This window comes from Hoplias malabaricus, chromosome 14, assembly GCF_029633855.1.
Source record: "Hoplias malabaricus isolate fHopMal1 chromosome 14, fHopMal1.hap1, whole genome shotgun sequence".
NCBI classification, from domain to species: domain Eukaryota; kingdom Metazoa; phylum Chordata; class Actinopteri; order Characiformes; family Erythrinidae; genus Hoplias; species Hoplias malabaricus.
The window spans coordinates 11,916,006-11,942,963 of NC_089813.1; the positions used below are offsets into that span (position 1 = coordinate 11,916,006).

At 40.4% G+C, this 26,958-nt stretch overlaps 1 protein-coding gene across 1 annotated transcript in view; it reads left to right on the plus strand.

Annotated features, from left to right (window-relative positions):
• Positions 1 to 26,958, plus strand: part of plxnd1 (plexin D1) — an 87,139-nt gene that overhangs the window by 34,185 nt on the left and 25,996 nt on the right. Inside the window, exons 10-20 of the mRNA XM_066643365.1 lie at positions 2,703 to 2,801; positions 5,102 to 5,194; positions 5,683 to 5,773; positions 6,914 to 7,071; positions 12,626 to 12,771; positions 16,372 to 16,477; positions 19,169 to 19,308; positions 19,897 to 20,073; positions 20,164 to 20,248; positions 20,598 to 20,864; positions 23,747 to 23,896. Of these exons, the coding sequence (XP_066499462.1) occupies positions 2,703 to 2,801; positions 5,102 to 5,194; positions 5,683 to 5,773; positions 6,914 to 7,071; positions 12,626 to 12,771; positions 16,372 to 16,477; positions 19,169 to 19,308; positions 19,897 to 20,073; positions 20,164 to 20,248; positions 20,598 to 20,864; positions 23,747 to 23,896 (1,512 nt within the window). The remainder of the gene's footprint in view (positions 1 to 2,702; positions 2,802 to 5,101; positions 5,195 to 5,682; positions 5,774 to 6,913; positions 7,072 to 12,625; positions 12,772 to 16,371; positions 16,478 to 19,168; positions 19,309 to 19,896; positions 20,074 to 20,163; positions 20,249 to 20,597; positions 20,865 to 23,746; positions 23,897 to 26,958) is intronic.

Below are 26,958 nucleotides of genomic sequence, written 5' to 3' on the forward strand. Positions count from 1 at the left end.
CTTCTTGAATGCGACCCAGTATAGAGCAGGTAATCAGAACGTAGGTATTTTACATACACAGAAGCTTAAACTGTATTTCTCTGAGCAGTTTAATTCCGACTCCACTGGGATCAGTAATGCCTGACAGAACTGAATGTTGTGTAGCTGTGCGTTTGATTCAAAGACAGACAAAAACTAGATTTGGAGCGTGAAAACACATCCCACACATTCATAAACGATCCGTCATTTTCAGTGATTATTGATTTCAAGTGAAAGCTATCAATCACAATGTGATCATTCACTCACACCCTGTCAGACCAGTGGGACTAATGTTGACATCCAGCGTGATCCAGCAGGTCAGTCGAGGACAAGGCAAGCCATTTTAACAGGCCTCATAAAACGCAGACACACACACCTCTCTCATGGCTAACAAACTTTAAATCTTAATGCGATTGTTTAATATGTCTTAATATGCCATAATTAACAGCCACGTGACCGCTTACATGGCACGAGGAGTTGCCTTTTCCCCCGTCTCTGAAATGGGGTTTGGTTTTGATGGGCCCAGAGGAGCTGGTTGCCTGCTGAGTGGACACAATGTCTGACTATTTAACTAGCGCTAATGACGTATGACCAGGCTCCAGGAGGAACGGATAAAAAAGAGAGAGAGAAGGAGGGACACCAGAAAGCAATTTTAAAAAAGCGGAGCTCAGGTGAAAAATACATGCAGAGTAAAAAAAAGTGATGCACTGAACTTATTTGATTAAATGTATCATTTTCATATGAATAAAATACTGTATATTATATCAGCAAAACTGATCTTTGGCAATAACTGTGCCCATGAAATATATTTTATTCATGTGGAAACAATGTACAGTGTATTTGAATCAAGTAAATTCAGTCCATTACTTTTTCTTGTGTAGGTAGAAACAACAGATTGCATTAAAAACAGGCAAAGACCATTTTGGTGCTGTTGTCCAGATGGATGGAGAAAGAGAGAAAGAGAAAACTAAAAAGTAAGAGAGAGAGAGAGAGAGAGAGAGATTCTAATCCTTCAAGCCAGAAGCCTGTATAAATAAAAACAGAGAAATGATGAGCTCCATGATACGCTCGGATCCAAATACTGAAATAAGCAATGGCAATGAAACAAAGGAACAAATTCTGCCAGAGATACAACGCTCCAGTCAGCAATTTTAGACAACAGCAAGAGAATGAGAGAATGAAGAAGGGGGGTGAGAAGGCCCAGCGGTTTCTTTTGCCACCACTGTGATTTCCAAGCTTAAAAGGCTATGACCTCATCTCCGCCACAGTCATACCAACGTCAGCCACTGCCTCGCGTCCACTTCTGTTCTCAGCGCCAACATCATCACGATGAAAACAAGCTTCCCATCTTTCTGCTGCCCAGATCCACTCTCTCCAACTGAGGCTGGAGCCTTTACTGTGATCTTTCTTCTTCCTATCGCCGAACTCCTTCTTACTCAACATTATGTTCATCTTCCATTCCTGAAGTCTAACTGTGTGCTGTGGGGCAAGATCATTTTTGACTCCTAACTCTGGAAAATATTGTCAGCAAATCAGATTTTACCAATCAGCTTTTTAATTTAAACATACCTTATACTCTCTGGTACTTCATTAACATGTAGTGTCCAGTAATGTTATGTATGTTAAAATTGTAGATGAAATGCCTCTAAAATAATGCGTATTTATGCTAAGCACCTCAATAGTATTTCATGTGCCCTAGTAATGTCAAGCTAATACTAATGCTAACGCTGTTTCATATTCAGACAGATGCAGCTAAGATTTCCAGGCCTAAAGAGACTTTTGTACTCACTTAACAGGTCTCACCCATTGGAAATCTTGGATAAATATCTGACTGTGAATATGAGGAGCAGTATTAGCAGTGTTAGCAGTGTTAGCATTGATATTAACTCGGTGCTAACATGTCACATTAAAATATCATAAAGATGCTACCAGAAAGAAGCATTATTTTAGAGGGATTCTCTTCTCATTTTTGATATATTGGTATGTGGAATGTTAGCGCTAAGCTAACACCAATGATAATTTGGTTTAGACTACTGTTCATATAGACTCAGTTACCTGCCCAGAATCTCCAGGCCCCGAATAACTTTGTTTACTTGTTAAATTGGTAACATAACATTGGAAATCAAAACGTGAATTAATTATTTCAGCAGTCCTTCATTATTTTGAGGAGGTAATGCAGTAGGCTTTCTGTCCAGCTGCTAAAATCCTAACTTATGTGTACACATTGGCTGTATCAATCTAGAAAAAAAATCAGAACTAATTTTCAACAAATTTTCAATTAATTTTTTTTTATTTCAACAATGAATTAAGATTTTTACACCAGTATAATCAATAAGCTTACATTTGATTTAAAATATGTATTCAGGCCTTCTTTACACCCTAACTGTTCTACAGCCAGTCCATTTTGGGAAAGCGTAACATTGTCCTGGACTGATATACGTGCTATTACTGATGTGCGAAATTGGGTGTACCCATCAACTAGAGGTGTTTTTGGCCTCTTCAGTCGTTTGTTTTTCCTACAGACGAGGAATGTTTTCGCAGTTGGGTATACTCTTTTCCTCTTTGGTCATCAGTTTCATTCATACATGCAGCCAAACAGGAAGTGGGGTGTATTTATGGTAGTGGAAACATGGGTACCTATTGTTCTCCCCCACTCTCAATTCCTGTCTTTTCCTGTTACTCAGAATGCAGCTGACTGCCCCAGCATTGTGGACGAGGAATTCCCCCCATGGCCTACAGGAATGACTCAAGACATCACCCTTCACCTCAGCAATGTGGAGCAGGTAGGGGCCCCCCAAGTCTGCCATAATACATCACTCCAAGTTTACTTAGCTCAAGTCAGATCCTAAAAATAAAGCTGAATTGAATGAACTTGCTGCTTTCCATAACACACTTTTATGATTGATTAAATTCACTTGATGAAAAATCAGCATAACGTTTAAAAAGTGTTACATTTCTCCTGTGGGGAATAACCAAGTACAGATATTTATTATTCTGCTTACAGAGGATTTAGGACTACTTATATTTAATTATTTACACTTACAAATGTTTAAACTTTTTTGCAGCAGTAAAAGGAAATTTGGCTTTTGATGCACTTTAATGAAATGCCTTCTATCTCTGAGTGAATTGCAAGTAAAAACAATAGTAACTGACTTTACTAAGTTAAATTGTTTTGGACAGTTGTGAAATATCTAAAACTAATTTAGATATCTATCATTCACACCTCCTCCAAAACTAAGACCATGGTTAACTCCTAGAAAATGGGTGGCAAGCTTCCTTAAGGTAGGGGATGGTGAAGGAGTTTGAGTATCTTAGCGAAAATATGTGACTGATTTATGCTTCCTTTATTTAAAAGTTGTTAAGTTTCCTGAAGTCACATTATGTTTTGTGCTTTCTGCATGTAATTAATTTCAGCTGGATTTCGTTTTTACTTCATTTATTGATAGTTAAGCATGTGTTTAGAACTGAGAGGTTTGCCTGCATACTTTAAAAATTCGTCATGCGAATGAGCTTGCCCTGTTTAAAGGATACAAGCTTTTACATTTTTCATATGCAACAAAATACACACACACACACACACACACACATATATATATTATATATATATATATATTTCACTGACACAACTGCTTAGAATTAGGTTTAGCACAGGATACAAGCTTTTACATTTTTCATATGAAACAACACACACACACACACAGAAACCCAATCTTAAACCACATTGCAGAATATATTTAGGGTTAGAGCTTAGAATAGAAAGATTATTTGTAAAGCAAAATAAATAGGTCCAATTGAATGTATTTTTATGTGGAAAATCTGCACTCTGACCGAGCATGACATACCACAAAATCATGACATCAATTTGGCTTTCTTTTTTTTTTTGTGGTTTGAAACACATACCAACAGCGTCTTCTTGTTGCAGACCTGAGATCAACACTTTTAATCTTTGAGAATAGTTTCATTCTTCGGAAAACCACCGAGGTCTTCACATACTCTCAACTCTCTACTCTACTCCACTCAACTATCTCTACTCTATAAGAAACGTCTATCTTGTTAATCCACTCACTGTTCTACAATTTCCAACGCTGCATACCGCCCCCATCCACACCACTCAATGTAATGCATCAGACTTGTAATGTGATCATTCTTTGAGAAACTGAGAACAATTCTCTTAAAAAGAACATGCAGTGGATACAATACTAAAATAAATGTTTTGAGGTGAGGTTTCTGTGCAATGTTCTGTTAAATATATGTTTACGGCTTTTTCCCTGACACAGAAAAGTAAGTACATTGTTCTTAATGGTTGGTTTGACAGAAAAAGAAAGAAATTACATTTGCACAATATTCAAGAGCATGTTAAATATGTATACTAACCAGTAGAATAATGATATTGAATGTCATTACAGTGAGGTAATGTGAACCCACATAATTACCCCTCATACCTCACCCATTCACCATTCTTTTTCGAAATGGTGATAACTATGTCTTTCTGTGTCTATAATCCTTTCCATGTCCCTCTCTGGAGGTCTTGGCCAGCGCTGAATTCATAAGTAGGATTATGGTTTCCAGATGGATTCCTGCGGTGGCATGAATTACTTTCCACATGTTTTAAAGGACAAAAAAGAAAGGCTCGAGCGAAGACTTGTACGCCATCACTTGTTGTACGTAAGGTTTGTCTACAGGCTAAAGTCGTCCAGTCGTTACGTGCGGGTGCCCTCTGAGACCTGTAGCATGTAATAGAGTGAAGTGAAGCGGAATATCAGCAGATAGAGATGGCAGCAGCTGGTGGAAATCCAGTCGCACCAGATTTCGCAAAATACGGGAAGACGTTTATGGATTTCTCTCTTCTAAACTGGTCAGAAGGGCAGACGAGGTTTGGCTTGTTGAATGAGAAAACGAGACCAGACTGGAACCCAAGACAGAAACAGAAACACTGCATTTCTGTGCGCTGTCTTGTGATGTTGTGAAATGGATTTGTTGCCTCTGGGAATTTTGATGTGAATGGACATAGCTGTGGTTTCACTGTAGTAATCGGTGTGCTTGTCTGTATACCGTGTGTGTGTGTGTGTGTGTGTGCTTATAGGACACACAGCTGAGTTGTGACTTTGGAAACAGGCAGTTATACAAGGCCCAGTGGCTGGACGGAGAGTCGGCTGTGAAGTGCAGTGGAGTGACCGTGAGTGCAGCTAATCACATTTCACCATTATTTTAAATGAATTAAGATGTCGTCGTCCTCGTCAACCATTTAGGAGAAATGATTGGTCACCTGTTTAAACCACTTAACATATGAGCTCATTAATAATTTACTACTAAGGAGATCTTAAAATATGTAATGTTTTTTCAATTATAAACGTTTATTAGTATAAGATAATGTCTCATTATAATGCGGTAGTAACTCTTTATTATGGTACGGCAAGGTAAGGTCTCAATAATTATTAATAGTGTACCTTAGTTATGAAACCCATTCTCATTATGAAATATCAAGCACTGATTGTGAGACCCTTTCTCGTCATAACGAGATATTATCATGGAAACACATGTTCCACGATATTTTAAAGTGTTAATTGACCTGTTTATTCCACAGATATATAGGAATTAATATGAAATAGTTGAGTTCCAGATGTTTAGGTGAAAACCTGATGCATTTGTGTATGTTTTGTGTAGTTGAGCACCACAAAGAGGAGTGAGATATTTCACCTTTCACTAAAGAAGGAAGACGAAGACAAGTATTTAGACAGTCCTCAGCCAGTTACAGGTATTCAAACACACACACACACACACACACACACACACAGACACACAGACACACACACATGCTCAGTGGAAAATAGCACAACATAATTATAGCATTACTATGGGAGATGAACATGCTCACACAGTAACACACTTCCAGAAGCAGTCTGTTTGCTTGTGAGACACACACACACACACACACACACACACATATACACACATATGGCTGCTCTGCAAGACACATCTGCACATGGATGTCAGCTACTTTCCATTTCCTTTCACTCTGGTCTCTGGTTTCTCAACTCTGGTCTCTCTCTCTCTCTCTCTCTCTCTCTCTCTCTCTCTCTCTCTCTCTCTCACTCTCTCTCTATCATGCTCTTTTATCACCCCTTTCTCCACCTTTCTCTTTTTGTCTCCTCCACGAAAAGCATAAATTGCTTTTGTCATATTTTTTCCCCTTTTTTCCAGTGCTTTGTGTGAATATGCTAATAGGTTTGTGTACGGCGGGAAAAGAGCAGCCAGGCTTATAATTCCAGCATCTCCGATGCTAATGAATTCAAAGGCATGGATAGGAGCCCCAGTCCACTCCTCCAGCCCTCAACCCAGTCTTTTATTTGCTCCTTGCCCTCTGACCAGCAACAGGCTCCATGTCTTGAACTCCAAACTCAAAAATATATCGAATAGATTCGGTCACAAAATAAACTTTTCACCGTCTGTCTGTTCCTCCATGTGGACAAAGAGGTAGAAAGAAATAATGACAAAAATAATGTATGTCAAAATTAAAATGTAAAAATAAAAAACAAGGGAACAGAATACTGAAGTAGCAAAGCAAGAAGCTAAGAAAAAGGGAAGAAGATGGAACATAAAGAAGGAATTGAAAGGAGTAAAGAGGAATAAATATTGAAGACATACTGAATGAGATCGAGCAAACAAGAAATAATGAAAGACTTAGAAGCAATATCAAAAGAGAAAACAAAGAAATGTGTAAAGAAACAAGGGATAATGAAGAAAGGAAAGGATTTGAACAGTGAGTTGGAATGACAAGGTGACTGGACAGATGGACTAATTTTGGAAACCCCCTGTCTATTCTCTCTCTCTCTCTCTCTCTCTCTCTCTCTCTCTCTCTCTCTCTCTCTCTCTCTCTCTCTGCCTCTGTCTATAGTGGAGGTGTATAACTGCGGTGGTGGGGACAGTGACTGTTCTCAGTGTTGGGGTAGAGAACAGCAGGGGCACCTGTGTGCCTGGTGTGAGAACAGCTGTCGTCCTCGAGACCACTGCCAGCCAATCAGAACACAGTGTCCTGACCCCACCATCCAAAAGGTAGGCTTAAGTGTCCAAATACACACACACACACACACACACACACACACACAAACAGACACACATATTTAATATGTGATTAACCTTTGAAGCTATAATAAGCCATATGTGAGCCCATACTTCACTTGATCTAGAGCTGCTCTACACAGTTTCATAGCAGCTGCTAGAAGGTTGGGCATGTTTTGAGCTTTGTTAAACCATATATTTAGAATTCTCAGTTCACGTTTTGTTTCTGTATGCATGTAAAATGTTACAATCTTAAGATAAATCTAGTGCAGTTATTTGATCTGTAGCTAATCAAAATTATTTCATATCTTTCCCACGGTTTTTCACAGCATATCACTCTAAACAATTAGTTTATAGATAGTGTCACTACCACACAGCTCCAGGATTCTGGGGTTGTGGGTTCAAGTCCAACTCCGGGTGTGTTCTCCCTGTGTCGGCGTGGGTATCCTCCCACGGTCCAAAAACACACATGGGCAGGTGGATTGGCGACTCAAAAGTGTCCATAAGTGTGAGTGAGTGAATGTGTGAGTGTGTGAAGTACTGGCGTCCCCTCCAGGGTGTGATCCTGCCTTGCGCTCAGTGATTCCGGGTAGGCTCCGGACCCAACACGACCCTGAACTGGATAATGAATGTGCAAATTTATCTTACCTCCTTTATCTCATTATCTTACTGTCAATTAATAAATATTAGTTTATATAGCAGTTCTAAAATAAAAAATATTTCATAGCAGTTACAGAATACATGTTTTTAAAATGGTAAATGCGTGAAATAGTCTGTGGTTTAAGGGGCTAACAGTAAGAAGGCTCATAAATGGTCAAAACAGGCACATGGCATTGCGAGTGTTACCTGTAGCTAGAATCAAAAAGAGCCTAATTTGCTTATTTATTATCCACACAATAAATGCCAGTGTCTGTTAGCTGATGTAGCAGAATGGGCAGTTAGTGTTCTCCTCCAAGCGTGTAGAGCTATCGGTTAGAGGCAGTTTGAAAGTACGCCCTCTCAGCCTGGTAGCATCGTGTTATAGGCATCTATACAACATCTCACAACTAGCTATAGTCCAATTTGTGAAGCTTTGTCTATAGGTACATTTTAGAGATATTTTAAAAAATGGGATCTACAGCTTTAAAAAATCAGACAGTAATAACTGCAGAGTGAAGGGCATCTCATAACTGGCTGAAGCAGGAGCATTCCCAGTATTATTGCTAATGTTCTAAATGGTTTAACGGTAATGTAATAAGAAAAACTGCTATCAGACATGGCAATGCACTGTGTCCTTATTGTTAGTTCTGTGTTACACTGATGTGTACATCCAGGCTATGACGTTTCAGTCTGGACTATGGGGGGCTAATTTGGGGCAAGTGCACAGACATAATATTGTGTATGAATCAGCCAGTCAGATCTCTTACAAACAACATTACAAGGTCGAACTCTAACTCTCAGTGAGTGAAAATCTCCACTCAGTGTTAGAATGGTAATACCGTATATTTATATGCGCATATAAATATGAGGGGATATCCAAAGTTGAAAAATGCCAAGGCACAGCATTGCACTTGGGTGTATGTGGAAAGTGTGGTTGCACACTCACCATATAAATACAGTCACACACACACACACACAGAGGGAAGTGGGAGGCATATTTGAGTGATAAAGTACAGGAAGTAGCTGTCTCATGACAAGATGCATGGACTGTGGGAGCTCAGCTTAGTCATGTACCGGACAGTTTGTTTTGGATGAGGGAGACATACACACAAACACACAAGCATACAAATATTGTAAAAACAAAAACATCTGTCTGGTTGCTTGTCTGTCTTCTGTCTATAAGTCGCTTAGAGATTCTGAGATAGAGGGAAAGACATGAGTGTGGTATTGTGCAAAATTCAAAGACTACCCTTGATTTATTCTAAATTCAAAACTGTTATTAAGTACATGGCAAGTGTGTCTCAGCATCAGGAGAAATATATTTAAAAATGACACAAAACCCTCAAGAAATAATACAAATGTAATACATATCAATATGTATCTGTTCTTTTAGGAGACTTTAATTATGAAGCTGTAGTAGCTTACAGCGAATCATCTCTGAAATACCACTAAAAAATAAAAGTCTTTTGACAAGAAATAAGTACATTTATGTGGTGCCTAACTTGTGCACACTTTGTCTGTTTGTTTTGATGCATTGTAGGTTGGCATTAATTTTGTGAACCCTACACCTTATTCTAAACACACACACACACACACACACACACACACCACACACACACATACATAACATACCTCAACAGCAAATCTGGAACCAAGTGCACTGTCAGATGTAATTACATATTGCTTTTAAGTGCGATGCCTTACACAGGTTTAATACTCAGGCTTAATATTTTGTCAGTTTGCTTAAGTGAAGTGCTTTCTCAAGGTGTGTGTGTGTTTGTGTGTGTGTGTGTGTGTGTGTGTGTGTGTGTGTGTGTGTGTGTGTGTAAGAGGGAGATGATAGAAGTTAGAAAAAGAGAGGAAACATGGCTCATGTAAAGCTCAATCGGTCTAAACGTTTCCTGCTGATAGAACAGTAAGTGAAAGCGCGTTCAACAATGTGTGTGTGTGTGTGTGTGTGGCTGGTCAGGGTGCTTTATTAGTGAGATTGGCTCTGCTGAAATCCCCCCTGCCTGAACAGCTTGAAATAACAGACATTAAAAAGGGACCAGGAGACAGGAAAGTGTGCTTGTGTGTGTGTGTGTGTGTGTGTGTGTGTGTGTGTGTGTGTGTGTGTGTGTGTGTGTGTGCGTGCGTGCGTGCGTGCGTGCGTGGGTGTGTGCGTGCGTGTGTGTGGTGTGTGTGTGTGTGTGTGTGTGTGTGGTGTGTGTGTGTGTGTGTGCGTGTGCGTGCACATGCGTATGGGTATGTGTTTTAGTAACATCACACAATGACCACGAACGCCACACTATTAACCCCCCAAAACACACACACACTCTCTCTCACACACAAACACACACAAACACACACACACACAAAAACACACAAATATTTTGTTTTTAAAAGTGTAGTCATCGTCACTCTTCACTCAACAAATAAAATTGTGAAGTGGCAGAATAAAGAGACAAAGGAGAAAGTATTAGAGAGAAGTGAAAATCACATTTCGAAGAGAAGTTGCGCAGCAAATAAAGAAAAAGTGTAAAAAGAAGGGAGAAGAAAGGGAGAGACCCAGAAGAGAGAAGAATATGATGTGGGAGGAGGAGAGAGAGAGAGAGAAAGAGAGAGAGAGAGAGAGAGAGAGAGAGAGAGAGAGAGAGAGAGAGAGAGAGAGACCCGTAGAGAAAGATTGGGTAATGGTGGCTAAGCCTCTTTCCTGTTTTCATCTCCACTTTGAGTCGTTTCAGTCATTTTTGTGACGCCAGATTGCACCACCACGTCTGACCATTTATAGCTGAAACTTCACGCTCTCAGCTTCAAAATATCAAGGGATAGAGAGTGAGAGAGAGAGGGAAGACGAGATGAAAAATACTGAAGCGGATGAAGTGAAAGTGCTAAATAAATCAATCTTTTCTTAATTGAGAAAGAACAGCTATATAAATGGACATACATGGAAACTCTATCTCCCTCTCTCTCTCACTCAGTCTCTGGGTCTCTCGCTCACTTTCACATCAGCGAGGGGTGTAAATGAAAAGAATAGCAGTTGAGGAGAAGTGCTCTGGGGATGCATTAGACACACAGCGATAATTACTAACCTGGGAGTGTTAGCAGGCCTCGGAGTGTGCGTGTGCCTGTGTGTGCATGCATGTGCGTGTGTGTGTGTGTGTGTGTGTGTGTGGGGCTGAGCTGTTTTTTTGTTTTTTTTTTGAAAATGCAGCAGTTGTTCCTTTTTCCACCTTGTCATTTGTGAACGTTTGAAAATGAAAACTCTCGTTTTATTTTTATTTTTTTATGTGAACTGTGGTGAAAGAAACGTAGGGACCATACCGGCCCCTGGAGTGTGTCGAAGTGTGTCTTAGCTTAACAGGCTTTTTCTCAGCAGTTCATCTGTCGATTGAAGACCACTCACATCTATTAAAGCTTTTCCCTCTTTCAGGGCCTTTAAAAATAGACGCTTGAACACTCAGCGGAACACACACAGTTTTTTATATAACATAAGGAAGTGTTGACATTTCATATGTTCTGTATGTACAAAATATTATATTTAAAGCATACACACACACACATTTTATACAGTTCAATTTATGCTGCTACCAGTGGATCAGACACAGCAGTGCTACTGGAGTTGAATCACTGTCCGCTCAATTAGAAACCCTTACCTTGATGGTCCACTCTGTTAGTCAAACTCTAGTCCTTCTTCAGTGGTCGCGGAAGCTGTCGGGTGGATGTTTTGGGCTGGTGTAGTCATTTCAGTCCTGCAGTGATACTTGGGGTTTTTAAAACACCAGTAGCGCTGCTGTGTCTGATCCACTTGATCCACACTAACCCAACACCACCACAGTGTCACCGCAGCGCTCAGAATGAGCCACCACCTAAATCATACCTGCTCTGTGGTGTTCTGCCCATTGTAGAACAAGGTGAAAGGTTGCAGAAATGTATACAGAGCAACAAACAGACCACTGTCTGTAACTGCGGAACTATAAAGTGAAACCTAATGGTAAATGGAGCTGATAAAATAGACAGTGAATGTGGAAATAAAGAGCTCTGTTTAATGCTATGTAATAAAAACATGGCCAGAGTATTGTTATAACCGTATGTTATATATTATGGTACATCATACACATTAAGTGACATCACTTTGTAAAAATCAGTGTCCTTTTCTTCATTATTTTATTGGTCTTGCCACTGAAGTTTTACCAAGTCAGGGTTTTTCCCACAAAGTAAAAGCACTGTCCTTAAACTGCGCAGACACCAGCGCGGGCACACATTTGGTCATGTGTTTCTGTGCTCTCACGGTAGCTGCCTCTAGACCGAGCTGACCGCACATTGATGGTTATCGGCCGTTACCACGGCAGCGCGAGGGTAGCCGGGGTGACCGCAGCAATATGAGGGCAGCAGGCCTTGCTTCAGTGAGAAAGACAAGAAGAAACAGAGGACAGGGATAAAGGCATGAAAGAAAAGAACAGGGAGGCCGCAAATGAACTGTGAACAGCTCAAAGACCAGCGGAGGAAACATCAAGTTCTCTTCCTCCCTCTCTCTCTCTCTCTCTCTCTCACACACACACACACTCGCTCATCATTTTCTTTCCCCTCTTTCTCCCTTTGGCTTACTGTGTACCCCTGTGTTTGTGGCAACGAGTGCTTTGTGTGTGTGTGTGTTTACATTAGTGAGAAGAAGGCAGACGGTTGCTAGATTTTGTCTGTTAGTCTGAACCCAAACATAAGTCTTTGGTCATGGTCTGGCTCCTGAATATAAAACATACAAATCACACTGCTACAATGCTATGGTCAGGATATGAAAACAACAAGCAATAAGCACAGACCACTGGTGTATTCTGACTCATGTGACTCCTACTGTCTAATGGAAACACACTACTGCATTTATATTAAGTTTATGTAATTGGTTCTAAATTTCACATTGCTTTTCCCACAGATTACGCCACTGAGTGGTCCGTTACGGGGTGGGACTCTGCTGACGGTTCAGGGTTCAAACCTGGGGAGCAAAGCTGAGGATGTGAAGGTGCTGATTGGGGACATTCCTTGCACCATACTGCCTGCGAACTACAGTGTTTCAGTGGAGTGAGTACACACTCGCTCACACCCACACATACACGGTACACACTGTATTACTAGAAGCTGGCTCCTCCTTTGCTGTAAAGGTATTGCAGAGAACACAGAACAGGGCATTGAACAGCTGATTGCAGGTGGGCTTTTTACTTGGCGCTGAGCATGTTGGCTCCAGAGCCTTTAGTTTATGTTTTTCAATGGAGCTGTGTAAACGTTATCTGCACAACTGAATATCCATGTCTTCAAAAGCTGCCTAAAATTACTGAAATTAATTATTGAGGATGTCCGCAAACTTCTGGACATACTATATTCACTATATTAATATTCTCAGTACCTTACAACATGTCATCGTCTGAACAGGTCTATATTTTAGTAAATTATAAGCATGGTAAATTATGAGGTAATTTCACCGAAAATTATGTACGGAAAATTACATACTGTCTCAAAATGTCTGAAGACGCACCGTGGGTTAAATTCAGTAGGCTGATATTAACCTTTAACTCGTTGTGTTTGTTAGAGATTACACATTTTAAACTGAATTTACATTTGTCATTTTTTCCTTTTTTTGCTGTAACCATAACAACAGTATATTAATATAAGTACGTTAGATAATTACCGAGCTTAGACAGCAGGCTTGCCTCGGAAGCAGTCTAAAGGCCTATGAACACACACACACACACACACAAACTGCACTGTAAATTCTGAAAACATCCACTTGCCTATTATCTGTCACATGTAAGCACAAAATTGACAAACTGGTTTAGTAGAGGTTTTATTGCTCTGTTGAGTCTGGTGATTGTGGACATATTGGAAGAGTTTTTGACGTGAACCACATCAAGTCAAAACGTGATGAAGTACGCATCTTCTGAGAATGTACGGGAATGATTTACGGTTGTCATTATATCTCCATCAGTATAATGTTGTTTTTGCATTTGGGTCTGTCTCAAATACTCGCAGACTGAGCCCGTCAAGCCTGAGATTCTTTTTGAGCACAGTCGTGTGTAGAACATATTTTATTGTTATGTTTTATTTTTATCCTCTTCTGACTCATTAATCCTGCTTCAGTTTTAACCAAAGATACACTTCCTCTGCACCTGTAGAGACGAAAAAAAACACGTTTAGAAATCACAGTCATATTTTTTATCTGAAAGAGATCTTGTTAGTGAACGGGCCTTGAGTTTAATGTATAACTGATCATATAAATTAGACTTATTTCTCAGCTTTTAGCATTGACTGTGTAATGAAGGCCACTGCTCTCCACAGATTTAGATTTGGCAGAAAAAAATACAAAAAGGTTGCTTCTGCAAAGGTGCTGCTACTTTTTCTGGCTGTTTTCATCGGTGCATCAGAGCTGCAACCTGACTGGTCGCCTGCCACAAACCACTTGGCAACTCTCTTTGCTGTTTTCTGAACTGTGTTTTTTTTTTTTTCTTTTAAAAGGGTTTCATTCTGATGAAAAAAGTGCAAGCGCCTGCACTTTTGAAAAGCCGCTGCATTCTGACCACTTCCCTTTCGATTAAAAGTAAAATATGCACTGGCAGTTGAATACAAAAAGGTACCTAGATTGAACCCAGCTTAAGCTTAACTCTTCCTTCCATTATGTTTACAATGCTTCACACTCCTTAGCAAGAGTCAAAATTCATGATACACATTCCTCCAGTAATTTATGAGCCTGGAAATAAGATATGGGACATAATTCATTCAGGAACACGATAATTGCTGGAAGAAAACACTCTCAAAATGTTTATAGGTCGTAAAACATCTATACAACGGCTATATCAGCTCAACCTTGCAGTGAAACTATTACAATGAAATTTTGCCTCAAAATGCCTTTCAGATTATTAGGTACATTCACTGCAGTAGCAGCCCTGTGATTGGTGGCTTTCATGCGGTCATCATCGTGATCTATTTTTAGCAACGCTCAATTTCTGGATGTCCACGATGCTGATGACTCACACACACACACACATCACATTCATTCATTATCTGTAACCAGTTCAGGGTTGCGGTGGGTCCAGAGCCTACCTGGAATCATTAGGTTGCTGGGAATACACCCTGGAGGGGGCGCCAGTCCTTCACAGGGCAACACACACATAGTCGCCAATCCACCTACCAACGTGTGTTTTTGGACTGTGGGAGGAAACCGGAGCACCCGGAGGAAACCCACGCAGACACAAGGAGAACACACCACACTCCTCACAGACAGTCACCCGGAGGAAACCCACGCGGACACAGGGAGAACACACCACACTCCTCACAGACAGTCACCCGGAGGAAACCCACGCGGACACAGGGAGAACACACCATATTCCTCACAGATAGTCACCCAGAGCGGGAATCGTACCCAAAACCTCCAGGTCCCTGGAGAATTTGGTAAAAATGGTATATCGATAAATATAAATATAAATATAAATCCTGAATGTCAAACAGTTGAGTCGCTTGAGTCAAACAATTAATGCAGCACTTATTTTCAGCTAATTCTCTTGTTAAGGAAACATTTTAATATCTCAGCCTCTGATCTGTTTTCATTTACTGGCATCAAGCCAATGTTGTTGGAAAATGGCAGATTTCTTATCAAAGTAAAAAACAATGACCTTATTCAATACTTATTCAATACTGTAACAAATCTGTCCTGAAATAGCACATATTCACACTTTTTTGTGAGTTAGTAGAAAGCTTGAGTAATGTTATGATGATAGTGCTTTAAGTAAGAGGAGCTTATTAAAGAAACATTGGATACATTTTGACTGATACTCGATGTTTTAATATTGTCATATGAAAAGAAAATGTGGTACTGTGTCATTTCCTAAATAAACAAATGAAAAAATTTAAATAGCTCAAATGGAACAATAAAACAGCCACTAAAACCAACACACACACACACTCACACACACACACACAAACACACACACACACACACACACACACACACACACACACACACACACACACACACACACACTAACACACCCTTCCAGATTTGACCTGTGGCTACAATTACTGATTTCCAGACCCTGCAACAAAACCAGGCCTGAGATTGTGTGTGTGAGTATGTGCTTTTCTTGGGGGAATGGATCAGAAATGCATTGTTGCCACCTGACCAAATAAACTAGAACGGCACACCTGTGAGCATGCATGTGTGTATACCAATGGTCAGTGCACCCCAGTGTATTACTAATATTACAAAAACACACTGTTATACACTCACCAGCAGCTGTGTAAATTTACACACACACACACACACACACACACACACACACACACACATACCGCTTGCTCAGTGCTGTTGGGAATGATGTCATTAAAGCTTAATTAGTCTCAATTTCAGGGTGTTAAAACAAATATTCGTATCCCGCTCCACTGGGACGTCCCAGGTGCGTGTGGGTGTGTGTGAATGGGTGTGTCCATTATTGATTATTAAAAACATAATCAGGATTTCATCACCCTTTTGTGGCACTCTAATTGAACCGTGGCTCCATGGGTGTTTTTAATTTCTCCTGCTGTAAACATGGCTGTTCAAAAGTTTGGGATCATGCGCTGTCGTAAATCATATTGTGAATCCATTGAGATATAAAGGAAATATTTGTAAATAATTGATTTCTTGCACTTTAGGTTGATATGTGAAACCGGGCCCTCTGCAAAAGTACTAACGAACAAGGTGCAAGTCCAAGTGAATGGCAACAGAATGGGTCAGTACAAGGAAGCCTTCTTCTATCGGGTAAGAACCCCACCCCCCACTTTCTCATTCTCTTTCTGTCTATCTCAGTTTATTCTTTGATCTCTGTCATTCTTATTTCTCCACATAATTGTCTCTTTCTATTTGAACACATCTGACTCATATGTCATCACTGAACAACTCACACTTAGCCTGTCATTCTCCTGCTCTTTTCAATTATCTGTGTTTTAGACCTTGGCAAAAATCTGTCTCTCTGTCTCTGTCTCTGTCCCTGTCTCTCTCTCTCTTTTTCTCTCTGTGTGTGTGTGCATTTAGAATACAGCATCTGTGTTGAATGCTAACAGATGCTGATGATATTCAGGCATGCGGGCATGCTGGAATTGTCCAAAAAAAAAAACCTCTTGCCGTTGTGTGTGCTTCTGTGTGTGTGGTGTGTGTGTGTGGTGTGTGTGTGTGAGTGTGTGTGTGTGGTGGGGGGCTGAGGTTCTGAAACACACAGCGCTCGTCAGAGCTCCATCTATGCATTTCTGTCATCCTCCGGCTCGTGCCAGAAAAACAAGTGAGCATGCCGCTCAAGAGCAGAGCTATTAGCAGAAGTGGAGCTTTTGTGCTGCTTGACCTCGACCCTCTCTCCACGAACAAGCGCCTAAGCAGCCTTTGGAGTTTCCTTTTCTTCAGTAGTCCATGAGAATGTGCACATGGCTGTAAAGGTGCTTACAAAACAAGCCGTCGTTGCAGTATGTTCAGTTCAATCTCATTTTAATTACTCTGACTGATTGTTTAGTCCCTTTTACAGTTACACAGCATGGACCACTGCCCTGCTGCAAGAGAAAGTTGAGCTGACATCAGTTAGAATCTTCAGTCGAGCTTTTCATGGTGGGGGCCAAGTGGAGTCTGGTCATAGATCATCAGAGTGCAAGTTTAGACAGAGCTTTTGTTCCTCAGTAATGGGGAGGAGATGAGAGGAGCGGAGAGGGAATTTCTCTGGCATTGTTCTACTGAAACATGTGAAATGTGGGTTAGAGGTTGGAGTGAGTCATTTTAGGTTTGAAGAAACATGGTTGCTGTGTGCGCAGAAATGGCATGCGTGTCTGCATGTGGGATAAGTCTAATCACTGAACTCCATTGTTCTCTGTAATGTAATAGGGGCATACAGTGACACTGATGCAAATACGACCGGCTCCACTTGTGAGTTGTTTTGTTGACAGCGAGTGAGTGAGTGAATGTGTGAGCGAGTGACCCCCGATTTCAAAACAGTGCTTTACGTCTAACAGCTTTGTTTTTAATATAAATACATAGTAATAATATTTACTGAAAAATTAAAGACCATTGGTAGTAAGCATCTATATTTATGTGTACTTAAGTATCAGAGATAAAATACTGTACGTTCAAAAGCAATGGGACGATAAGGAAACCATTAAAAGCCAACAGAAATATGACTGTGCATCCTCCCTCGATTTATTTTTGGTTCAGAGAAGTAGTCGAGTTGTGATAAATCTACATAGTGCAAATCCCAGAAAGAAAATCCTCAGAGAGAGGAGAGAGAGAGAGAGGAGAGAGAGGAGAGAGAGAGAGAGAGAGAGAGAGAGAGAGAGAGGAGAGAGAGAGAGAGAGAGAGAGAGAGGAGAGAGAGAGAGAGAGAGAGAGAGAGAGGAAAAGGAAGGAGGTGTCCCAGAAGAGAAGAGGATGTAAGCCTCCAAACGTCCTTCCTCAAAATCCCTAACCCTCACTAAGCCAGGAAACATCTGCCTTACTGCCTCTACACCCAGACTCACGCTGCTGCAGATATTTTACATCCTCAACTTAATCTAAGCTTCTACATTCACACACACACACACGCAGACGCAAAAACAAAAGAGCCAAAAAACTAAATAAAAAGCCCCTCCTTGAGCCCCCTCCCGATTTCACGACCCCACAAGAGCGCCCTTAAGCACTTAAGTACACAGGCACACAAAGGAAGTGATGTCATTCAGATATTTGGGTGTCCTTCATGTTTGTGTGTGTCTGAATGGGGCCTATAAAATAGAGCAGTTGCTGAGTTTGCTGTGTGTGTCATTTTCAGTGTGTGTGTGTGTGTGTGTGTGTCCTGTATTTGTACATCTGCACTCTCGGCGTTGGACCTCCACGGTACGTTGATTTTGAGAGACAGCACAGAATAACAAGACTGCTAGAGATATATTCACTCTTTATTTGATTAGAGTGAAGCTGTCAAACACACACACACACACACACACACACACACAAAGAGCTCCTTTACCCAGCGTGGTGTTTCATCAGTGGTGACTTCATATGAAACCTTATTAGAAATGTCAGCTTTCTATCCTGTAACATTCTACTCTTTTGCATCTCCATAAAGCTTTATTTGTTCTGTTTTAACCTTTTACTGTATCAAGGTGTGTATAGGAGGCCTTTCCAGTCTGTGGCTATTTATATAACACACCCAGGCATTGCCATGTCCACTCATACATAACCAGGCTCTTCTCTTTTAGAATGGAGAGAGATATATAAACCCAAAAGCGTATTATTAATGTAAACTAAGTGGATGTGTGTTCAGAACTGCACAGCTTTCACATTCATTTGACCATGACTAATTATTTTACATTATGGAATAGTGAGTATATAAATAGTAATAAACTTCAAGATTAAAGGGTTAAAACAGGGAAAGGTTAGGATGTTTTCTGCAGTGGTGCCGGAGGTCCAAAACTCACTCTTTGTTCCCCAATACCTTTGTAGGACCCCATACTAACTGGTATGATGCCTCTTGAGGGCCCCAAAGCTGGGGGAACGCGACTAACTTTGAATGGGTCATCCCTGAACACTGGATCTACAGTCAGGGTGAAGGTTAACAGCACTCAGGACTGCAAAATTGACAAGTGAGTGTGAGCTTCCATGTTTATAGCAATGATGAACTGTGACTATTATGAATCTACAAGATTTGTAATACTGTGTTAACACACATGTAGTTTCAATCATTTCAAAATGGAGGACGTTTGCGTTGTATGTGTCTGTTTTAAAGTGACTATTTTAGTACCATTTTGACCCGTTTGTTGATACTTTCAAAGAAAAATACACATATATAGTTTACAGATCATTGAAAACATGTATTCGTTTATTCCTGGCGATCATCAGCATTTTGTAAAAGTCCGTGAAGGCCCAGAGGATTCCACATCTGGTGTGTAGTCAATAAAAAGAGTTGGATTGTAAGCTCAGAAAGTCTACATATATATTTCCACAGCATGATGTTGCCTTTGATTTGCTGAAATAGTTTCTGGCAATAACTATAATGATTTATTCTTGTAGAAAACACTGCATATCTATTTAGTGCATTGCTATTTTTAGTATTTGACTGCACTGACCATAGCTGGATATACTTCATTCCGATCACATCTGCAGCTAATAATACTGGTATAAATTTAAACCCATGACATCACCGGTTATACCTATCCTCCTTTGTTTTACAGGCTGTCTGATGACATCATCGAGTGTTTGATGCCCCCGGCTGTGCCTGATCATGCAGAGGATGTGTCTGTCTGTGTGGAGTATGATGGAAATCCGTGTGAGCCACATCTCAGCAAAGTGTTCTCTTACAAAAATAATCCCACCATCAGCTTCATCAAACCAACAAAAAGCTACCTGAGGTGAGAGCCACACTAAGCCACTTTGATCTAGTCTGCACAAACAAACGGGTAAAGCCCCCAGCAGTGACCATAAATCTGTGTGTGTTTCAGCGGTGGGCGTAAAATCATGGTGACTGGTGAAAGTTTTGATCTGGTACAGAAAGCCAGCATGGAGATGGTGGGCATTGGTCAGTCAGTAAGTGCTTTTTTTTTCTTCAAAGGAGGTGACTGTAACTTTAAATTATTTGAGTCTGCTGCCAGAAATCTGGTTATTTTGTGTGTATAATAAAATAACACAGTGTATTTTTATTAATGAAGCATTATTTAATCAGTCCTTAAATCAGATAAGTGCTTATTTTTGACTGTGATTAGACCGTTAGTTTGGAACACAACATCTTACATTCACTTGCACTGAAAGTGAATATTTTTACATAAATAATTTTTCCTTTTCCCGTAATGTTACAGTTTTAGAATGGAAAATATAATATATAATCTACAATATATAACATTTGTTTTGAAGTACCCTGTGATTTTCCGTTTGACAGGTTTGCAGCATAGCATCGTCTACTCTCCTCATGTGCAACTCCCCTGCTGCCAGCCAATCTCAGCAAGCCATGGCCCAGTTCTACCTGAATGGGATTTTATACAGAGGGAAAAGCCAAACCCGCACAGGGCAGGACCCGGAGGAGGAGGAGGGGCCTCATGCAGGTCGCTTTACCTTTGAGTATGTGGAGGACCCTCAGTTTTTCACAGCCAACAAAGAGAAACTCATCAAGCACCATCCTGGAGAACCTCTCTTACTCGTACTCAACGTGAGTGTAACGTGGAGCTCATTTTCTAGAGCATTGTTGACAACTTTGATTTGGCCTTAAATTGCCCTTTCCCTCATTTCATGAAGGAAATTAATTTATGTAATTGTTCATTTTGCGTTACATTCCAGTGCATTCATCCTTGTACACTGCAGTCCGCATCCTTTCTGCGTTTTTCATAAATGCCCTCCACTGCTTACTTCAGGGTGCAGGATGTTGTCTGTAACAAATGGTCAGGAGTGTGGGAGAGATTTGTCCAAATTGAGATTCTTTCATTTACACAGCTTTCAAATCTAAAATGGTGATTGGAGGCAGCGTGTTACGTGATCGGAATGATTGTTTCCGTTTGAATGCTTCGGCTGGGAAGGCTTAACAGTAAAATAGTCTGCTCTTTATGTAAGAAATAGGTTGTTATGGAATCCAACATTGACCACTGTTATGAAATCACACATGCTTTGGATTCTATTGACCAATTCCAATGACAGGAATACCTAACAAGCTAGCTTTTGTATTTTTGGCCTTCAAACCGCCAAAATCATTACGCTTTGCTCTGTCAAGACTGAACGTTGGAGCACGTCTGGTCTAGTGCAACACACATGAAAGGGTTTAGTAACGTCAAACACTGTCTTCTTCACAAAGTGGCCACCCAGCTCAGTCTGAGCTTTCCTGTTCAGCTGACATTACACACTGGGTTTGACTGTGTGTGTGCCACACATGTTCCTCATGGATGTAATAACACCAGAAAAGGGCACTGCTGGATGCCCAAAGAAACTGCTTACCGCTGCACACACATGCACCCGTACCAGCACACACTCCAAACAAACACAGACACACACACACACACACACGTGGGTCAGGAAGCTGAGTAGACGTGTGAATCCCTGTGGTTGGACGCATCAAGTGTCTTGAGGGGTTCTGACAGGAAGTCCCTAGCCAGGACCGGAGTGTTTATTTCCTGCTGAAAGAATGGAGGGATAAGGAAGGATGGCGAGGAGGGTGGCTTCCAGCGGAGGTGCGCCTGAGGTGTGAGCCAGAGAGGATGCATTCTTTTAAACACACAGAAAGACAATTAAATTCCTCTCCAGTGATTTCTAAAACAGGTGCTGCATGCCTACAGTGCTGTACATATGACTGACATTACATACATTCCATACAGTCATCTGAAAAGGTTTAGGCACCGGGGGTCACCTGCAGAAATGGGTAGAGAATAGTGACGTGGGTAAAATAAGAACTTAGAGTAAAAGGAAGAGTGGCCAAGCAAATACAGTGTGAACAGAAGTTCAGGTGAAGAAGCTTAAACATCTCAAGCCTTTGTAACTTCTTTGAACTGTGGTGGAACAGCACAGCAACTGACGTTTGTACAACTCTATTTTCCTGCATTTTGATTCCTTAAAATATCAAAAGCATCAGAGCTATGGAGACGAGTGAATTAATATGACCGGTTCAAATGTAAATATAATCTTGTTGTTTCCTTTAATCACCAATAAACTTGATGTTAAATAGAAGTATCATCGTTAGAAAATAGAACATTCACAGTACACACTCATACTTAAAGGAACACTAGGTCAGATTTGAGTTGTTTGCTCCTACGGCTCCCCCTATTGTCATTCTTTTTTACAGCACTGTATTGACATCAGTGGGGCAGTGGAGGGAAGGAGGGTGGTTTCCTGTTTATTTGCTTAGTAATAAAACACATTTCTAGGGCTGGACGATAACGGCCAACATTTATATCATGATATATTTCTTAATTTTGGTCGATACGATATGATTCCGATATCAATATAAACCGTATAAAATCCACTGATAAACTTCCAAGAACGAACAAGAAACATGACATCACCATCAAACATAAACCTATGGGCTTTGTCATAGTTATTATTATATTATATATTATATATAGGTTTATGAGAATGCGAATGTGTTAACCCGTGTCTTTGAAGTGAGTTGGTTTTCAGTAGGGATGTGTTTTAACACTGTTGTCTGTGGAGATCCGGCAGTTTGGTTTAAGTAGCAAAGTGCATGCAATTTGTTTGTGCTCAAAAGAGAGAGAGAGAGAGAGACAGACAGAGAGAGAGAGACAAATTGTTTACTTGGTTCCAGTTTTGATTTTGCTGGAATGTGGATGTCATTTAAAGCATTCCTGTTTTGACAGAGAGGATGTAAATATGTGTGTGTGATGATGTTAGTGCATGTAAATATTGTCTGTTTGGTTTGTGTGTGTGTGCTGGTGTACTTTCAAATAGTGTCCTTTTCATGAGAATAAAGGAGCAGGCTCAGAAGTAGCTAGGTGTATGTGTGGTTTTGTGTGTGTGTGTGTGTGTTTTGTGTGCATCTATGCATTTGTGTGTGTGTCTGTGTGTGTGCGGAAGTGTTTGTTGATGGGTGGTTGGTGTAGGGAACAAGACACAGCCCCAAGAGTTTAATCAGAACTTCCGAAAACTCTTCCTTTTCAGACGCTGCCTTGTTCTCTCTCTCTCTCTCTCTCTCTCTCTTTCTCTGTCTCTCTCTCTCTCTCTCTCTCTCTCTCTCTCTCTCTCACACACACACACAATCATTGCTTGAGGGAATTGGACAGAACATCTGTTACAGCCACACAAACTTATTCATGTTTCATGAATACACTTTTATAGTAGAAATACTTTTTGGAAATATACTTAGAAATACCACTTAATAATTAAGTCCAAATAGGGTGCTGTTGTGTGAGTGAAAGGACAAGGTAGTCATTTACAAAAAAACAAAGGACCAAACTACAATGAAAGCTAACAGTCACCAAAATAGTTGTTATTCATCCGTATTTTTGGTTTTTCTTTTTTGTGTCAAATTAGCATTTCTACTCAAGCTGCTCCTTCATCACACGACTTTACTCTGTTCTTCCTTTGAAACAGAAAGGGCCAGGCCAGTTGGATTTGACGGAGGAGGAATACTCCATCAGGATCGGCTCCGATCCATGTGACATCACCTTCAACAACGAGCAGAACATCTACTGCTCCATCAACAGAACACTAAGCCTCAGAACAGGAGAGCTGCCTGTCACTGTGAGTTCAGCGTCCTACAAAAGCATCCTTACATTGCTGTTTTTACTCAGAATGCGAAGTGCCTGTAGACACAGATGTTCAACTTGTGTAACCTCCATAGTACAGCTTGCTTTGAAACAGCATTCGCAAATGAGCTTCAGATCACCGACTGTAGGCTTGTCATTAAAAGAATCTATGTTGTCTGGAGTGATAGAGCTGCACTCAATACGTGGATGATTTGAAGTGATGTTTGTGATACGAAATTATCCTTAAACATCAGTTCAGACCTCACTAACCGGTCAAACACCTAGTGAAGAGCCTCCACTGAAGAGCCTCCACCTATGTTAATATCCTGTCACTGTGGCAAAGACTGAAAAACCTATATTAATATCCTTCAGAAGGAAAGAGCAGATATAGTGTCTGTTATTGGAAATAATACAAAAAAAAAAAAACAAGCACCAAACCTGTGAATTATTACATTTTTGAACATATAAACACAACAGGTACTAGGTTCTGTGGTAAAATAATGCACACAAAGGGGTGTTTCCATCATTATAATATACAATATCATCCTGTGAAATGCTATTTAATCAATACCAGTCCATTTACATGGTGACATTGTATCTTGGTGTATATTGTGTCCATAAATATAAATATATAAGTAAAGCAGACGTGTAACGAACCGATCCTGTTATGATGGACAACAGCCCCTATATGTGTGATTTATCCTGCACATCTATCTAATTACCATGAGGACATCACTGAATACCCTCATGAAGTCAATGTGGGCAGTGGTGCCAGCAGCAGAACCAGAAACTACACTACCCACGTGTCCCTTTGAGAAACGCTTCTGCCAGGGCTTTTACACGCTATAAAGCCCACAGAATGCTGGAATATATTGCACACACACACATACGGACCCTATCAACGTGCCCCATCATGTTCTAGTGACATGGAAGACAGCACACACCCAGCGCAACAGTAAACCACTCACAGAGTTTTTATCTCCGACGTTTATCTCCTGGCCTTTATCTTGCTCTGATTTGCAGCCTTCTCTGCGTGAGTGGCTGGGAGCAGGCACTGTTGTTTTGACTCAGAAGATAATTCCGCCATCAAAATAAGAGCTAATCAAGGCCACACCAGCTTTAGCAGCACTGTCATATCAAAGACTTTCCGCCTGTGTGTGTGTGTGTGTGTGTATGTCATTGCCTCTTTCCCTTTGTTAAAGCTTATTAGGGAAAGACAAACAGCTATATTTAACTTTAATCAAGCTACAACCCACAGCCTCCTAATGACCAGGGCAGCTACTGATACAGCTAAACAAAGGAGGGTGAGAGTGAGCAAGCGAGAGTGTGTGATAGAGAGAGAGAGAGAGTCTGAGAAAGCAGTGGACGACAAAAGAGGGATTGCCTGAGAGGAATTCCAACCTCGCCTCCTGGCCTCCTCGCCCAGACACACAGAAACGAGAGAGCAAACAAGGCCACTGAGACGTGCAGGTCAGAGGTCAAGTGAAATCTCATAAGACAGACAGTTTGTGTGTGTTCTCAGGAATGTCTTGCTCAACACTGGTGTATATACACACACAAACACACACACACGCACACACACCAGAGATCTACTACCCAATGGGGCTTGACAAAAATATTGGGTTTCAGGCTGGGTTCAGTCAATGGAACCAGGGTTCACTGTGTCTCCAGCCCAGATACAGCATTCCCATTGTATTAGTCAAAACCAGCAGTCAACTTAGTCCTGATCTGAGTACAGTGGAAAACAGTGCTGTATCAAAACACAATATGTTTTCTCCAGGGACTATTGTGCCGTAATAACTCTCTGCCATAAATGGATATTAAGATATTTTAGGAGCCAAAACCTTCCCTTGACGAGTGTAAAACGTCTCAGACACTAGTTTATTTTAATCAAGTATTTTTAGACTTTTCAAATACCTAGTATTGTCTTTTTATTTTTCTGATAAAGGACTCTTTAAAATGCTGAGCATTGTTTGTTATTAATGAATGAAGTCTGTTCATTTATTTGAGCTTTTTCTTTTTATTATTACTTGATTAATCATTAAAATAATGATAAAAAAATGTTCTGTAACATGGTTAACAATTGCAGTCGTAATGGACTGACTCACACACACTCAGAGTCTTGTGGGAAAGTCTTGGGGTTTAGATTTCTGTGGTTCCTCTTCCACAGTGAACATTCAGGAAGATTATTTTATGCTTTGTGCTCACTGTTTAATGCTTTTCATTTTTGGAGGGCTATTTATAAATATGTGTGAGAAAGTGTGTGTGTGTATGTGTGTGCGTGTATGAGAGAGAGAGAGAGAGAGAGAGAGAGAGAGAGAGAGAGAGAGAGAGAGAGTGTGTGAGAGAGTGAGGAGTTGTTGGCCAGGGATTAAGTGAATCCTTGAAGTTGCAGCAGAAAACTTGTGCTTTCTTCTCTCTTCATTAACACCTTAACCCTCAGAAGCCTCCTGTAACTGGTGATAGTAAAAGCATGGTGAGGTTTAAAATATGAAATAGTTCCTCACTTGCAGCTCGTTGAAAATAGCAGTGAAAATCTGTTGAATGTACACAGGCTAAACTTTCAGTGCTTTTCACATTGTTGTTTTTGTACATGATCAGGTTTCATTAAGAGCCTTGTTTTCAACAGAAGATAAACATTGATTTTTTTTGTCCCTTTTTTGTCGTTCCTCAACAGTTTGTACTTAAATCATTGTGTCATTAAATAATGTATTACAGAATTGTATCTGAATAGCTGTAGAATTACAGTGATAACTAAAGACGGGTAGTAGCTCCAGTTACATTTACTCAAGTACATGAAATTTTTAATTATATACGTTATTCTGTATTTAAAATAATAATAATAACTCCTCTTTGCCTGTAAAAAAGGCATCTAATAGGTTTTTCATTTTCAAATTGCTTTGTAGTCCCTGAATGAACAAGTTTATGCTACACATAGCGGGTCTACCACATGGGTGCAGCCATATTTACAATAGATTTAATCTAGAATCTGACACATCCAGTCTGCTAGGTGTCAGTATAATGTTCAGTAAAATGTTTTATAACGTGAAGAACAGT